This window comes from Typopeltis vanoorti, chromosome 4 (genome assembly GCF_054136105.1).
Source record: "Typopeltis vanoorti isolate ZY-2024b chromosome 4, IOZ_Tvanoo_1.0, whole genome shotgun sequence".
NCBI classification, from domain to species: domain Eukaryota; kingdom Metazoa; phylum Arthropoda; class Arachnida; order Uropygi; family Thelyphonidae; genus Typopeltis; species Typopeltis vanoorti.
The window spans coordinates 58,360,689-58,377,503 of record NC_143552.1 but is presented as its reverse complement, the minus strand read 5'-3'; the positions used below and the strand labels follow the sequence as shown (position 1 = coordinate 58,377,503).

General features: G+C 35.1%; 1 protein-coding gene across 1 annotated transcript in view; it reads left to right on the top strand.

Moving 5' to 3' along the window:
* The window catches only part of LOC150107340 (post-GPI attachment to proteins factor 2-like), a 74,667-nt gene that overhangs the window by 32,117 nt on the left and 25,735 nt on the right, over nucleotides 1-16,815 (top strand). Inside the window, exon 3 of the mRNA XM_090391816.1 lies at nucleotides 12,693-12,799. Within this exon, the coding sequence (XP_090247942.1) occupies nucleotides 12,693-12,799 (107 nt within the window). The remainder of the gene's footprint in view (nucleotides 1-12,692; nucleotides 12,800-16,815) is intronic.

Genomic DNA, 16,815 nt, shown 5'->3' with positions numbered 1-16,815 from the left:
GATTATAAAACATGGTAGAAGTGTCACAACCAGTCGAATCACAACTGAGTACAATAGTGGTGGTGGTCAGAACATCCAGTGTGCAATGAATAACAGTTCATTGCACACTTTGTATACAGGTGTATAGGAGCTGACGACCATCCCTAGTCTCAGTGCTGTCAACCAAGAACACGAAAATGTAGCTTCAGTGATCATGTGATCACCAACACTATACAGCTGGTGACTGGAAAAATGTCACCTGATCTGACGAGTTCTGGTTTGTGCTGTATCATGCTGATGGCAGAATTAGAATATAGCAGCAACAACATGAGGCCATAGACCCTTCCTCTCAAGTAGCAACAGCTCAAGCATGGAGGGAGGGATGTAATGGTCTGGGGAATGCTTTCTTGGCACACATTAGATTCCTTGATGCCAGCTGGACACTGCTGGATTGCTTCAGCCCATCATAACATTGTTGCTGATCATGTTCACCCATTCATGGCTGCAGTTTACCATTTTCAAATGGGCACTTCCAGCAAGACAATCTGCCATGCCATAAAGCACATAGCACGATGGAGTGGTTTGAGGAACATGACAGTGAGTGTCCTTTATTTCAGTGGCCAGCTCACTCCCCAGACTTCAATCCAATATAGGGATGAGGCGGAACAAGCATTTTTCAGCAGTAACATGCCAACATCCAATCTGCAATAACTGGGTGATACGATTGTGACAAACAGTGTAGACAAACATCTTGGAGAAACATTTTGGTCATTTAGTTGAATCGGTGCCACAGAGAAAACAGGCTGTTCTTGAAACAAAATGGGGGTTCCATTCATTATTAAATGCTGTCCCTAATGAAAGTGACAGCTTAGTGTATTTCCCCATTATTGTCATCAAATTCCTGTTGTATGTACCCTTATGGGATTCAATCTGCAATAACTGGGTGATGCTATTGTGACAAACAGTGTAAACAAACATCCCGGAGAAACATTTTGGTCATTTAGTTGAATCGGTGCCACAAAGAAAACAGGCTGTTCTTGAAGCAAAATGGGGTTCTATTCATTATTAAATGCTGTCTCTAATAAAGTGACAGCTTAGTGTATTTCCTCATTATTGTCATCAAATTCCTGTTATATGTATCCTTGTGTGATTCACAGGGTAGTGTGATAATACATGATAAAGCTTACATTTTATTACCATCCTATCAACATTTTTCCTAAAAATTAATCTTCTTTCTTTCTGACTGCATTAAATCACCAAAATCTTGGTCTTCCCCTGGATCTTTTTTCCTGCCAACTTGGCATAAAACACATTTTACTAACCCTTCCTCTCCCATTCTGTTTAAGTGGCCATACCTTAGATAGCTCTAAGGTATGGCCACTTAATTATGGAATCTTCATTAGTTGGTTGACAACGGCAAAAAAGAAAACTTTAAAAAGCTTTTTTACTTTAAAAAAGCTTTTTAAAGTAAAACCAGTATTAAGAATGGTCCTTTTGAGGAAATTAAGTTCATTTTGAAGCTCTACGTTGTCTGATAATATGCATCTGGCCCGATGTGCAAGGGTGGAAATAATGCCAAATTTCTGTGGAGGGTAGTGGTGAGAGGATGCATGAAGGTATCTGTCTGTATGTGTTGGCTTCTTAAATATATTGAAATTTTAATATTATCAGAGCATCTCGTAAGTTTTATGTCTATAAACTAACAATTGTTAGTTTCTAACAATTACAAGTAGAAACTAACAATTGTTAGTTTCTAGCTCATAGGTGAATTTGATCTTGTGATGAAAGGAAAAACTCCGGACTAACTATTTGCTCGGCCACACTAATACCAAAACTCTGGCTCTGTTATATAGATGATGTTTTTCTTTTATGGCAACATGGCCTAGATAACCTCATAGTTTTTCTGGATCATCTAAATAACTTTCATCACAAGATCAAATTCACTTATGAGCTAGAAACTAACAATTGTCTTTGTTTTTTAGACATAAAACTTACAAGGTGCTCTGATAATATTAAAAGTTCAATCTTTAGGAAGCTAAAGATTGAAATTTTTAATTGAAACCAACGAAACTTGTAGTGTAGTCATTTAAATTAAATCTAAAACGTCGTTTAACCGAGTAAATACAAATATGTGTATACCAGGTTTAAAATAGCTTGGCATCTTGAACATATATATATTTTTTTAATTGTTACACTTTCGGACTAAAATATTTGTGCATATATTGTTAATAAACTTTCTTGCATTTATGTGGTTCAAATCTTGCCATATACATTTTCCATATCTACACAACTTAAATACAGATTCTTCCCATGAATTCTCAGCTATTTCTTTTAAAGTGGAAATCTGATCCTGACAGCCTCTATTTAGCCTAAACTTGAGTTTGTTTCTCTTCCACAATTTTGTTACCTCTTTTCAAATTTCCTTGCTTAAATCTTAACTTGGAACTCAATAGGGAAATTCTTCCATAAATAGTGATCATTTCCTATTTCAAATCCCTAGTATGCTCTTGAATCTTGAATCAGCATGAAAATATTAATATCAAGAATAATATAGTAAGACTACTTATTTCTTGGGTCTTCTCTCCATATGAATTTGTGTATATTTTTCTGTTGGAACTTGTTTCATGTCCTGATTACTTGCCATTATTATTATTAACTTTGTCCTCTTCAAATTTTCTCAAAACATCTCAACTTGTCTGTTGTTTATTTCCTGCTCTGCTATTTTTAAATCTTCAACATGAATTCCTTTTGAAGCTGATTTTTCCTTTTCCTCTCTCCTAAGGATCCACTTCTGTCTTCCCTCTCTGTTCCATGTGTGTCCTTGTTCCTACAATTTATCATATTATGGATAAACTGGAAGTCTGTTAACATCTGCATCCATAGCTATGGTCAGTAAAGTATAGCAGACTTTGAAAGACTTTTTAGAATCAGTAGCATATTTAAATAAACAATATAATCATAATAAATATGGTTGTGTTAAACTTCCCAAGATTTGGGGAACTTTAATTCTCAGGCCTCTTATCCACATCATCCATGCATGACAACCCCCCCCCCATAGGGCTTTAGGCTTTAAATAGTCTAATTCATTCTACTTATTGTTTTGTGTATGTATTTTAATATTGTATTCCCGAAGCTGCCTGATAAAAATCAGATTTGGAATGATTAAATCTGCTGTTTAATTATTTCTCTTTGTGCTGTATCGTTCCATTAAATTTTATGAGTGTAAACCAGCTCCTAAGCCTAAATACGTGCATTCACATGATGAGCTTTTTGTTTTTCTTTGTCAGCTGCTTTCTTGTATGATTCAAAAAACTCTTCTAGTTCTTTCTTTGTAGAACCTTCTGTGAGACCATAAGCACAAATACATTTCATCATCCAATTCCCTATTTTTAATCCAGTTCCAATTTCTGCAATATTATTCTATTTGAAATTGTCTGTCATTCAAGAAGATTAACTTCCTATTTAGTCTTAAATGCTGCATCTTATCTTTCCTTTCCCCAGTCACTGTTGCCTGAATATAATCTTATATTATTTAGTAGAATCTCACCTGTTTTAGTCATTGTTTTGATAATAACACCATTAGTACTTCTCTATTTCTTTTAACAGTTCCACTTTTTTGTTAGTCCTTTTTTCACTGATAGCTCTTATCTTCAGTTCTGTTTTATGTGACTCCTACCATAGAACATCAGTGATCTAAGGATTTTTTTTTTGTTATTTTTTAATTAATTTGTTTTTAAATGATCTAGAAACTATATAGGAAAATCCATAATGGGCTTAAGGATTTTCTTTTCCAAGTTTGTATTAATTTTTTTTTACATAGTACTTTAAAGACCAAATAGAATTTTTCAAGCCACTTCAGGCCACCATTAAGCAAGGTAGTTGGTCTTACACCTGACAGTAAAATCAATCTTCCACCAAAAAGACAATCACAAACATCCATGTTGTGATTCAAATCTGCAACCTGGTGGTTGAAGAGAGTAGGTGCATTAACTGCTTTGCCAGTTAATTGAGTTGCAGATTTGTTCATGTAACTAACCTTTCACTTTTTGCCTTTGTTCCTTGACGACGATGACAACAACAACAACAACAAAAAAAAAAATGTTGGTTTTTGATTTAAACCAATAATACAGTTTGATTAATTAAGTCCCAAGTAGCTAGAATGTCCTCATTGTTAAGTATCCACTGGACTCTGAACAAAATGAGGATGTTTTGACTCTAGTCTCTCTGTTTTTGACCCTTAAGCATAATGGGATGCATCAGAAGAAAGTAAGTAGCAGACATTAGGTCAGTAACACTGTACAGTTCTCTGCTTTCTTTGAAATCTATGACATAATTGAGAAGGATTGCTTCGTATCTATTGTTGATCTGTAAGCAATAAAGAGAAATTTTTGAAGCTAGAATAAGCTTTGATGAGAATGTGATTAACATATATTGTTTGGTGATTTTATGTGGATAGAATGTTGACTTTGTAGTCTGTTTTGTGTCTTTTAGATGTACTGCTGACTGATACTGTACTAATTGGATTGATATAAGTTATACACATTGTTTTAATGTTCTTTGACTTTTTTAAGCATTTTAGGTCATTGAGCAGTGTGAGTATGAGGTGGATGTGATTGAGCAACGGTGCTTAACTGAACTGTATAGTTACTTGGTCCAGTTTTGTTTATTATTATATCTTGCTATCATGTCGCATACCCACACTGTTCCTTACATCTGCGCCATTTAAGTTTTTAACTGCTTCAAAATAGGAACATTAGCCATCATGTTTGTAGAAATTAAAGACAGAGACTCAGATTTATGTCGATGTAAATTTAATAGATGTAAAAGTTTTGCCCAAGGGCATCTTCAGTACATTAAAAATGGAGCACAAAATAAAATGCAATAAAATAATTTATTTTATTTAAAAAAATGCCCACTACAGCTTAAGTAAGACAGCAGATGGTCAGTAAATTCTAATTTAAAAAAAATAAATAAAATAAAAAATAAATTAATAAGATAATAATCAGGAATTGACATAAAATTGATAAAATAATATTCCCATAAAGGGGATAACCAAAGATTCAAATCTGTATAAGTTTGGTCAGTATAGAAAGGCCTCGCTACTCTCGTTGTATAACTGCCACTACAGCATAAGTGAGACCCTATCTTATTATATTAATTAATTAATTAATTTTTTTTTTAAATTAGGAATTTACTGACTATCTGCTGTCGTACTTATTCTGTAGTGACCTTTTAATATTAATTATTTTATTTTGTATTTCATCGATAACATATTGAAGATGCCTTGGATACATAGGCGAAATTTTTGCATCTATTAAATTGACTTCTATGTAAAATTAAGGGGATAAAAATCCCTTGTTGTTTTACAGCCAGTAAGCGAAACTCTTAAGATCGAGAACTACGATCTATGAGTTTCATGCCGAAGAACTATCGGCGAATCCAAGCGTAAGTGACCACTTGGTAGTACAACACCAAGGCAACTCGAAGCAAAGGTGGAGCAAGCTCCCTCACTATCCTTGATATTTTCTCATAATGTTTCTTTCTAGGAGCTGTGTTTTTATATTATGAGAAAATATCAAGGATAGTGAGGGAGCTTGCTCCACCTTTGCTTCGAGTTGCCTTGGTGTTGTACTACCAACTGGTCACTTACACTTGGATTCGCCAATAGTTCTTTGGCATGAAACTCATATATCGTAGTTCTCGATCTTAGAGTTTCGCTTACTGGCTGTAAAACAACAAGGGATTTTTATCCCCTTAATTTTAATTAAGGTCGCCAGAAAAATAGCCATTTGGCTTTTCATCTTAGTTATAATTACTTCTATGTAAGTTTGAGTTTTGTCTTTAATTTTTACATCCCACTAAAAGTTATAGCACTTGATTGTATGCACTATTACACAACCAGGTGCTGCAAGGTGGGTTGTGTAAGACAATTAAGAATCACTGGGAGACAGGCATATTGGAAGGAAGTTGCTGCTATGGAGTTGCAAAAAATGTTATTTTGTTTCTTATATGTCCATATTAACTTCTATTTTTAAGATAATTGTAATTGTGAGCACACAGCATTCAGTTTATTTGTATAGTTTGCTTTGTTCAGTTTTGTTTATTATTTTTGGCTCAGTGTTGTCATTTACCACTACTCAAAGATTATTTTGGGTACCGCAGCACCATAGAGGATTATACCGTGATGCATTGTAGTTTGCGAGGAATGGGAACAAGGTTACATAACTTGAGTGATATATTTAATGAAAATCTTTAAAAAAAAATTAGGCAAAAATGGCAGGATGTGATGATTTTTATTTCTTAAAATTTAAACACTTTAATTGTTACTTTCTTATTTTTTGGATTACTTAGCTAGCATAGTGTTGTTACCAGCAGTAAACTTATTAGCATTTTCTTTCATTTGCTACAGTAGCATAAACATATGCACTGTATGTATGCTTATTGTAGCAAAGTTGTTGTCATCATTATCATTTCCTTCTTTCCCTTCTCATCTTTTCCCTTAGAACAGGTTGAGACCCCCTAATGAGGGGTTTATGATGAATTAATGCAGCTGGCTCATCACTCCTCTGCTGCATCCTCTAAGGGCAAGCATTCATGACTGTAGATCCATTTGCATTCACAGGGCCAGTTTGTCTGTTCTGAGGGATGAAAAACCCAAGTTTTCAGATTAAAACCCTCTACCTCCATATGGGACCAGCTAACTCACCTTTAGTCAAAAGAGACCAGATAAAGTTCCCTCACGTCATGGACTAGAATCAAACCCGGGTCTTTCCAACCATAGGGCTTTTTCTATACTGACTGAGGTATGGAGGATCTATTCTGTAATTCATTAATTAGACTCCAGTTGGACATCATTAAATAAGTAATCTTCAAATATGTCTAAAGATTAATTATTTAATTTCTCTAAATGTTTTGTGTGTCATTTTTGTGTCATGGACAAACTTAGACAGCTAGAAATGAAACATGGAACTTTTTTCAAGCTTATGCTGATTTCAAGATAACCTCTTTGTGTACCTTGCAGGACACACTGACAGCATGGAGGACTTACCAGAGAATGATTTCTCGATTCCTCAGGTGTAGAGTCAGATAGTAATGGATATTTTATTTATTTATTTTTTAATCTCATATACGAGAGGTACAATAACCTATAGCATATCAGTTCCGTGTGTGAGGTGCAGATGAGGGTTGAGAAAGAAGTGGAAGGCTATTCCAGAGGACAGCAGTAGATGAATAAATGAGGAAGAGTAGGTTTGATGAATTTGCAGTTGTACTGTAAACAGATGGACAGCAGCTACTCTTGTTTTATCAGGCCTAACAGCAATTGGAGGAATGACATTTGGCAATTCAGAAAGCTGGAAGAAGAGCTGAAACTGCATCTGTAAAATAGAGGTTGAAGTGAGTCTTTAAGAGAAGGGTCATCTTATGAGCTGAATTGCTGTCCTCTGGACAGCATCAAAAATTTAAGGTTTTAGGTGCACCATCCCAAATGTGTGTACAGTCTAAGGATGAGTGAGTTTGGGATTTATATAGGGTTAGTAGCTGGGTGGGTGTAAAATAACTTCTTGAGCAGAAAAGAATGCCTAGTTTTATAGAAGCTGTCATCCAAGGAGAGAGAGAGTTCATCCTGTCTGGTGATCTATGTATTACTGAGGATGAGGGAAGGTGAGCTGAGATCCCTTTTGCAAGAGGAAAGGCAGGACTTCATTTTGGGTTGCATTGAAGGTAATTAAGTTATCTTTGCCCAACTGAAGAATGATACAGAGATCAGTGTTTAAGGCACTGATTGCAGATGATCTTGATGTAAGGGATGTCTGGGAAATACATGGTTTGTCAAAGGAGTAGGATAAGTGAAGAGTGCTATCATTAACAAAGCTATGGATAGGATTTGTAGTGATCGAGATGGTAATTTAGGTATAAGAGAAAAAAAGGTAGGTGAGAGAACTGAGCCCTGAGGTACTCTTGCATTGGTGGCAAAGCACAAAGAGAGGGTGCCACCCACCCTGACACACAGTAAATGAGAAAAGAGAAAGCTGGCTATCCAGTTGCAGAGAGTGGCAGGTAAACTAAAGGAAGGCCCTTTGCAAAGCAGGCCTTGATGCCAGACATGGTTGAAAGCCTTGTAAATGTCAAGGGAAACAGCACACGTTTCTCCAAACCTTTCCATGGCACGAGTCTAGAGGTGGATGATTAGGCTAAGATATCAGCCATGGATTTGGATTGGCAGAATTCATACTGTTGGCCGCTTTAATTGATGAGCTTCTAGCTAGTGAAAAGCTGACCATTGATAAGTTTCTCCATTATTTTGTAAGGTGATGGCAGTTGGTCAGTAGTTACAGTAGGCTTTTGTCTCCCTTTTTTGGAATGGGTTGGATATTTGTTAGTTTCCATGAGATTGGATAGGTATAGAATATTGAAAAGATGATAGAGGACAGGTGTTAGCTCTGGAGCACGTTTGAGTACAGTAGGAGAGATCCCATTAGCATAAGACAACTCTATAGTGTTCAGACTATTTAATATTCTTATGTCTTTCTGTCCAAAAGCCAGGGGAGGCATATGGTGCTCATATGCCTCCCCTGTTACTAGTATGAAGCTTTTGTCATCTATGCAGGAGTAAAGGAAAAGATTGATGCCAAGAGGTAGATTATTATTATTTTTTCTTTGGGTGCTGTAACAGTGGTGCCAATCGGATGGAAGAGAGGTGGGACCAGAAGGCATGGCTTTCATTTGGACAAGAGCCGAGTTTTCTGCTAGTGGTTTTTTTATGAAATTGGATTTGCTGATAGTTGATTTGCATTTATTGTGTGCTGCATAGTTGAACATGATGCTTGGATTTTTGATGCACGCCACCTGCAGTAAGCTAAGTTTTTTCTTCGACTAATTTCATACATCTTCTTTTTGAACTATGGCTTGGAAAGTGGATAGGAATTTTGGATGGAATGAAGAACGAATGCCTTCATGCTGCTCAGGATGATTCCTGTGACTCACTCAGTTCAGGAGTCTGGGTCAGAAGAGCAGAAGCAATTGTCATGCTGTAGGAAAGAAGAGTAGTAGTTCTAGAGATCATCCTACTTTGTAGTGCCAGATGACATGAGGTTGGATGTGGTCAAAGGAAAATGTTCTGTGAGACCGGAAACTTGCACTAGATTGTGGTCTGAATCTAAAGGTATTGGGAGGGTGGAGAGGATTATCTGGAATTCAGGTAGGTAGCTGCACAAATTGCATTAGATGTTGCATATAGCCAAAACTTCTGCATCATGTCTGGCTTGATCTGTAGTGTTGGAGATGGAGAGCCAGTAGGAGTTGTAGACATTCAGGTCACCAAGAGATTGCCTTGCAATCTTCTTTTGGGGACTTATACCTTTTTCTCTTTTTTTTAGACCTACATGTGGGACTATGGTATGTAGTGCTGTTTTCAGTGCAAAGTTAGAAAAATATAAAATAAAAATATAAGCAGGATGGTTATCAGTAAACATCATCTTACATCCTGAAGATGTTCACAGACATACATGATGAAATAAGATTCAGCAGGTCAAGCCTGTTGATCTGTTGATTGGAGAGGAGCTGCTATCTACTCAGCTACCATGTCTGGCATCACAAACTCAAATGATTTCCTTTTGAATTTTTAAATTAGAAGCAAACTTAATAAATTTCAATAATTATTAAAATTTTCTGGATTAAAAATATATTTTTGAATACAAAACACAATCCAGCTATTAATTTGTCAGATTTCAAAAATGTTACAATATACTGTATATTATTTTTAATTAAGTTATGTGAGATATTTAAAAGCAGACCTTTATGTATTTCCATATATATTTATTTATATATATTTTATACATAATGCTATATGGGGAACCAGTAGAGAACGAAGTGAAGCTTGATAATATGCGAGTTGCAGTGAAGAATTGTAATATATATATATATATATATAAACTCAGGATATATTCTCAGACTTGAAAATTAATGGAAACAATTGCAGGAGTAATTCTGCTTTTTATTAAATATAAACAAATGGAAATGTCTGTTTTATTTATTTATTATTTTAATCACTGGTTTGGTCTTCCCTTCCATACTATCTGTGATAGATAAATGAGTTAACTGTTTAACAGGTCCCACATGATTAAGACTGCCTGCACATTCAAGTGCAGGCAGTCTTAATCATGTGGAAATGGAACATTATCTTGGAAATGGTATACCTGATTAGTCATATAAATGTGACCCAGACAGTAGATGGCTGTATATATAAACAGTCAGACTAACAAATGATGAACACTGAAAGTAGACAAGAAGTGCAAAAAAAAAAAAAAAAAAAAAATTGTTATATAGGAGATACATGATAGTCAATGATGCATGAGGAGTATAAGAATCTGTCTAGAAAAGTGACAAATATGAGAGGGGAATATAAGAACATGTATTCCAGTTAGGCAAATGACATTGAAGAGGACAAAAAAAGGGGGAGGGCAGGGGAAATGATTGTTGAAAGGTGACAGTGGTGGATTTTGATAAGTAACCACTGTAGTGGATTATGTGGAATTATGGATCACTTTCTTAGGTGTAATTTATACTGGTGAAAGTGATAATGCATAAAGTCCAGAAGTGATAGAATCAGATCTAAGGTAGTATTAAGTTAATGTGGCTATGGAATTGGTTGGATGATATTGCCATGCATAGATGTTGACTGGTATCCTTGACCTGGTTGTTTAATCAATCTTTTAGTAAGAAGGGTCCAAAGCAGAAAAGCAAACAAAACAGTGCCACTGCACAAAAAGGGGTTCTTATACTAAGACTTTCAGTTATAGACACTGTATCTGCAGTTGTGATTTAGGTACTGGAGAGGTTGATTAGGACTAGCATTCAGGATTAGGTTGATGGAGATGAAGTTCTCTGTGTCAGTCAGCATTAGTTTGTAAAGGGTAATTGTTACAACTGCTTCCTTTTACAAACTATGCTGACAGGAATATCAGAATGGTGTCCAAGACCAGAGAGACATTGGGAGGATGAGATTAAAGAGAGCTGGTGTTCAATAGCTCAAAAATAAAGAAGAGTGGAGAATTAAGAGAAGCTTTCATTCAGCATTGAACAGAAAATGGCTGATAGAAAAAGATCTTGCTTTAGTTACATTTGTTGAAAAAACTTACAAATGTGTTATAATAGGGAGACATATGCACTGGTGATTTTGAACTTCACAAAGGCATTTGATAGATTGTTTCATGGCAATTTGGTGTACAAGTTCAAGGAGATGGATTGGATAATAAATTAATCATGCATAGAAATCTACCAGTATGCTATATATCAGAAGCAGTGTTCCAGAAAAGGAAGATAATTAGAACACACTCGTTACTTCATCATAAAATGCAAGTAAATTGCTAAAACAAGACCTACCCTTTACAATTCCATGCTAACATCATAAATAATACTATGCCCATCTGTTCAATCTTGTATTCTTTTCCTGACCAATGTCTCCAACACCTTGGCTACAACTACAATTATATGGACTGGTCTATAATTGAAAACTTCTGTCTTGGAACCATGCTTGTGGGGTAGTACTGTTTTGCCTTCTTTCCATTCCATAGGCACCTTACCCACTGTGAGACTTTCATTTAATAACCAGGTCAAGGGCATAGCTAACTGTTGTGCATATTCCTTAAAAATACATGGTGATATGTCATTCATTCCCACAGCGTTATTAACATCTAACCCAATCAAAACTTGATACACCCCGATTCTTTTGCTTCCATTTCTCCTATTAATACTCCTAATATTTCAATTCTTCTATTAAGAGGAATATTGATATCAAGTCACTTTAGAAAGATTTAGAAAGCCTTAGACACTTTAGAGTGCAGAAGTGTAAAGCTGCATATTATATTAGTGGAAGTGCACTCCAAGAATAGATGAGATTTGATATCTGAGGATGATGCTCAGTTTGAATACATGTTTGATGTTACTGCCAAGTTTGATTGTTCTGTCTAGTTTGTGAAGTGAGGAAACCAGTTTTCAAGAGGGAAATCCTACTGCCTTTGTTTAAGATAGGCTAACTCAACTTCATTTGAAAAGCCTTATAAAGGTTGCTAACATCCTTTCCACCTGAACTTCAATAAGTACATAATAGGATTTATGAAGTCTGCACAGTGCATCTTAGCTATAATGAAGTCACTAACAAGGAGAGATAAGGTGGTTCCACTGTACAAAACTTTGATTATATCACACCTAGACTGTTGTCTGCATATTTGGTCACCTAATACCCATTGCAAAGCAACTGGAATGTTGATTATGGGGATACATTGAGAAAATGTAAATTGCAGCATTTAGTGGATATGTACATGATTGTGGATATTAAGTTGTTGCAGGATGTTTTACTTGATTAATACAGAAGGTATTAATTAGAGGGGGGGAAAGAACTTGATGCAGTCTCCTGGAAGTTGTGGCAAATAATAGTGATGAGTAGATTTTCTAAATAGAGAACAGGAGCTAAATGAAATGTTACTAGTATGTTATGATTGCAAAGAGTGAATGATTTTAAGGTACAATATGATAATTCTTTTGGCTGAGTGAAACCTTCTGCAATGAATCTCATACAGGTCTGTTATCAATATAACACAACAGAGTAAAAATTTCATGATTTTTGACTGTACATGTGTTAGCATTTTTTTTTTAAATGCATAATCATATTTGATATTAAAAACTAAAATTATATTTTTCATTTCTGTATGTAGCTCTTCATGAAAAGATATTCATCACTTTTATGGTGGCCTCAATTGCATATATGCTTAGCACATGCCTTGTATGTTATAAAGGAAGACCAAAAGTGCTGACTGACTTGGTAAGAATTTACTCTATGGAATGAAATTACAAATAAATTTAGAACTCAACCTAAAGTACTGTTATTCATATTTTGTTTTGTTTTCTTTTTTTGGCTTTGTCTTTGGTCTTGTAGCTTTATCAGCAATCTTTTGCTGTTTTACAACACTTTATGAAGTGGAAAATAGTTAATCCAAATTACAAGAACTAAAATTATATACTGTTTATCTGTTTATTTAAATAATTGCTATTTAGCACTGCATGTGGTTCTTCACACATAATGTTAGCTTTTATAGCCTGAAGTTTGATTTCAGGTGTTCTTAGATTTATATTATGATCTCAGAATGAGTCATATTTAAATTATGCTAACCTTGTTTCATGTAATGAAGTTTTCGTGGTCTCACAATCTAGGATTTATATCAAAGTTCTCATTGTAATTTATATCACATCCTAACAACTGTTGGCTGAGAATCATACACTCAACAGCAGTAGACAGTGTTTTTATTTTATGTTTCATACTTTTGAATGAATTTTGTTACTGGTTTGAGTGCGTTTAACTTTTAACACATTTAAATATCAAAAGGTGGGGAAAGAGAACAGGCTTGGCTCAATATTTTTTGAATGACAGGTCTGTAAATAAACAACTTTTAGAATACAATAAAATAATTCTTAAATAAACCTTCAGTTTCTTTAGGGATTCCTTTTTTGCAAGTCTTACAACTGAATATGTGAAGAATGAAGTGAGTATTGTGCTTTCTGAATGGCAGCCATTTCACATTGCATACACTAGTGGCCAAAATTGTGGAAACCTTTTGGAAAAAATGTATTTCTGAGATTTGATGGCTCATAACACCACTTTTTTTTTGGGGGGGGCGTAATACCATTAAATTATATATCAATGGAAAGATAATTTAATCAAGAATATAATGCAATAACTTTTATGAATTATTTTTTATTAGAACAGCAGTTATAAAAAAGAAAAGTGAAACACATAGAAAAAATGAGATATACAAAAATTCTCACAATGTGAGTTAATACTTAGTTGGGTCACCTTTAGCGTTAATTACGGCCTTACAACGCCTTCCCATGGAGTGAAAGTTTTTTAGTTCTGCAGTTGTTATAATGTGAAACCAAGATTGAATTATTGGTGAGTTGCTTCTGACTAATAAGTTTCTTTAGTCAGCTCCATGGATTTTCGATTGGATTAAGGTCTGGGTTATTCCCAGGCCATTCCAGCAGTGGAATATGATTATCTTGAAACCACTTTTTGCACACAGCAGCAACATGACATGGAGCTGAATCCTGTTGAAATATAAATGCTTCATTATCTTGGAAAAAATCACTTGCAGAAGGCTTCAGTTTGGGCTCAAGTATTTCATTTATGTATTTTTGGGCATTTATATTTCCATTAATCACGCAAATTCTTCCCACACCTTTTGATGTCATACAACCCCAGATCATAACACTAAGTGGGTGTTTCACAGTAGGTGTAATGCAATCAGGATGCAAATCTTCTTCGATTCTTCTTCTCCTTACGTATTTTATGCCATCACTACCAAACAGGGAGATTTTGGTCTCGTCACTCCAAATAACACTGTCCCATTGTTCTGCTGTCCAGTTAACATTGGTTTTAGCCCAGTTTAATCTTTTCAACCTTTGTTTGAGAGATAAAAATGGCTTTTTTCTTGGAATTCTAGCATTTAGACCAAATTCCTACAGTCTCTGTATTGTGCCATTTCATCTTGTATACACCCAGATGATTTTCTTCTGTCACGTAGGCACAGTCTCTCAATTCTTCTATCATCACTTGCTGTTGTGCACCTTTTCCTGCCTTTACCAGTCTGGTTTTGTAGTGACCAAGTCTCCTTATACCTCTTCAAAAATTTAGGAATGCCACCTTTGGTTAAGTTTCTACCAATTTTTCTTCTAATTTCTTCATAACTGTAGCCTTGTTCACTCAATAATACTATTTTACATCGCTTTCTGGGTGACCAGTCAACTCTTTGCACCATTTCTTTAATTTTATTACGTTTTACAAGCTCACTAAATGAAAGAACATAAAAAAAACCAACCAACCTGATAGCAATCACATAACACACTGACAGATGTCCTCTTCTCAGCTCCAATACACGACATCAATAGCTGAATCCTACTGTAACCTTATTGGCTCATTGCCAAAACAAGATGACACCTGATTGGCTCTCTAAACACACATGCTCATTGGCTACATTCAAATGAAGGAAAGCTACTTCATATCAACTTAAGCAAGTTGTGCTTCTTTTTTCTGGTTATTTGGCTATAACTTATCATAGAATACAGATAATTGAACAAACTTTGTTGCATTACATTCTTGAATAAATTATCTTTCCAGTGATATATAATTTTATTGTATTACACCAAAAAAAAGTGGTGTTATGAGCCATCAAACCTCAAAAATACACTTTTTCCAAATGGTTTTCACAATTTTGGCCACTAGTGTATATATCAGTTGTATGCAGCTACACAGATTATTAAAAAAGTGTTGATTGGGGAAATATTTACTGCATCTTACGATTTTTTTGCAGCTTAAATAGCATGCTGTCTGTTAATGATAGGTGTTAAAAAAAAAAGTATATTCCCTAGATTTTAAAGATAGTTATATTGTTTTGTTTTCCTTTTTATTTTAATGAAAAGAGGTCAAGTTTCAGTTTTTTGCTTATTTTACATATATATATATATATATATATATTTTTTACCTTGATTCTGTTATGCGTCAAAGATACCAAGAAATTATATTCTTGGTTTTAATCCTTTACCCAAGGAAGCAAAACAATGGTTTGTGCGTGAAATATATTAATTTCTGAGCTACTTGTATATAGAGGCTAATGGCTTCACATCACTTGCCTTAGTATGTATCCCATAATGCGAAGCACATATCCTCTCGGGCATGTAAAATGCTATGCATAATTGGAAGGGCCACTATCCATGGTTTTTGGCCTTTATTGAGGTGAAAAAGTAAAGGGGTGCTCATCATAGGCCTAGAGTAGTTAGTATAGGGATGTAAGAGAGCCTGATGGTATTAGGAGGGAAAAAAGACACATAGATAATATGAGAGAGAGAGAGAAAAAAGGCCTCAGCTCTTTTATCACCATATAGCCAGAGGCTATCAATTTTCTTTTTTCAACAATCTCATATAGATGAACAACCAGAAGACCAATTGGTACACAGGTGGTTAGCCTTATCTGAGTTAACCACCATTAGCCTTCTCTGCCTGGGATTGCTCTCCAGTCATCCAGAATGTGGTCTTAAAGTCAATTGTATTGACTATAAGACCACATTGAATTATAGTTCGCCCACCGTTTGTAGGTCCCTGCTTCGCATCTTTCCAAGAATAGTCGATTCATGCTGAAGGGGAGAAAGAAATGAAGGACGTCCGAATTGGTCGCCAACACGCGAAATCATGCTTTATAGGTAAAATTTTCCATCTGTTATACAAGCAACATAGTTAACTACAATAATCATAAAAGAGAAGTTAATTTTCCGACCGGTAATAATAAACAACTCATCCCAGAATACGGATTGATTACCCTATTATCTGAATGGATTCTCCTTTTTCTGAGATGCGCAGAAGTGTCGAAGGATCTCTAATCGGTGGGCAAACTATAATAGGATGAAACTATTTAAAAAATATATCATAGCAAGAGTAGACAGAATTTTATCTCCCTCTGGTGAATATTGTATAATTTGGATGATCTACACCATAGGTTCCCAAACTTTTTCGAGCCACCGCCCACTTTGCAAGACATAAATTTTGTAACGTCCCCCCCGCATGCATTTTAGTTGAATGCTCTTGTAGCCTAGAAGGCTTCATTGCTTCATTTGAAAACACTTTTTGGCAAATCAAGCACGTGGGTAATAATTGGTTCGTAGGAGACTGAATAAAACCATATTTCAAATACTCAATACTGTACTGTCGACATTTCTTATATTCAGACATAATGAAGTAATAAAATTTTCAAAAATATTCACAAAATAAAAGATTTAATTTACACTTTGTAT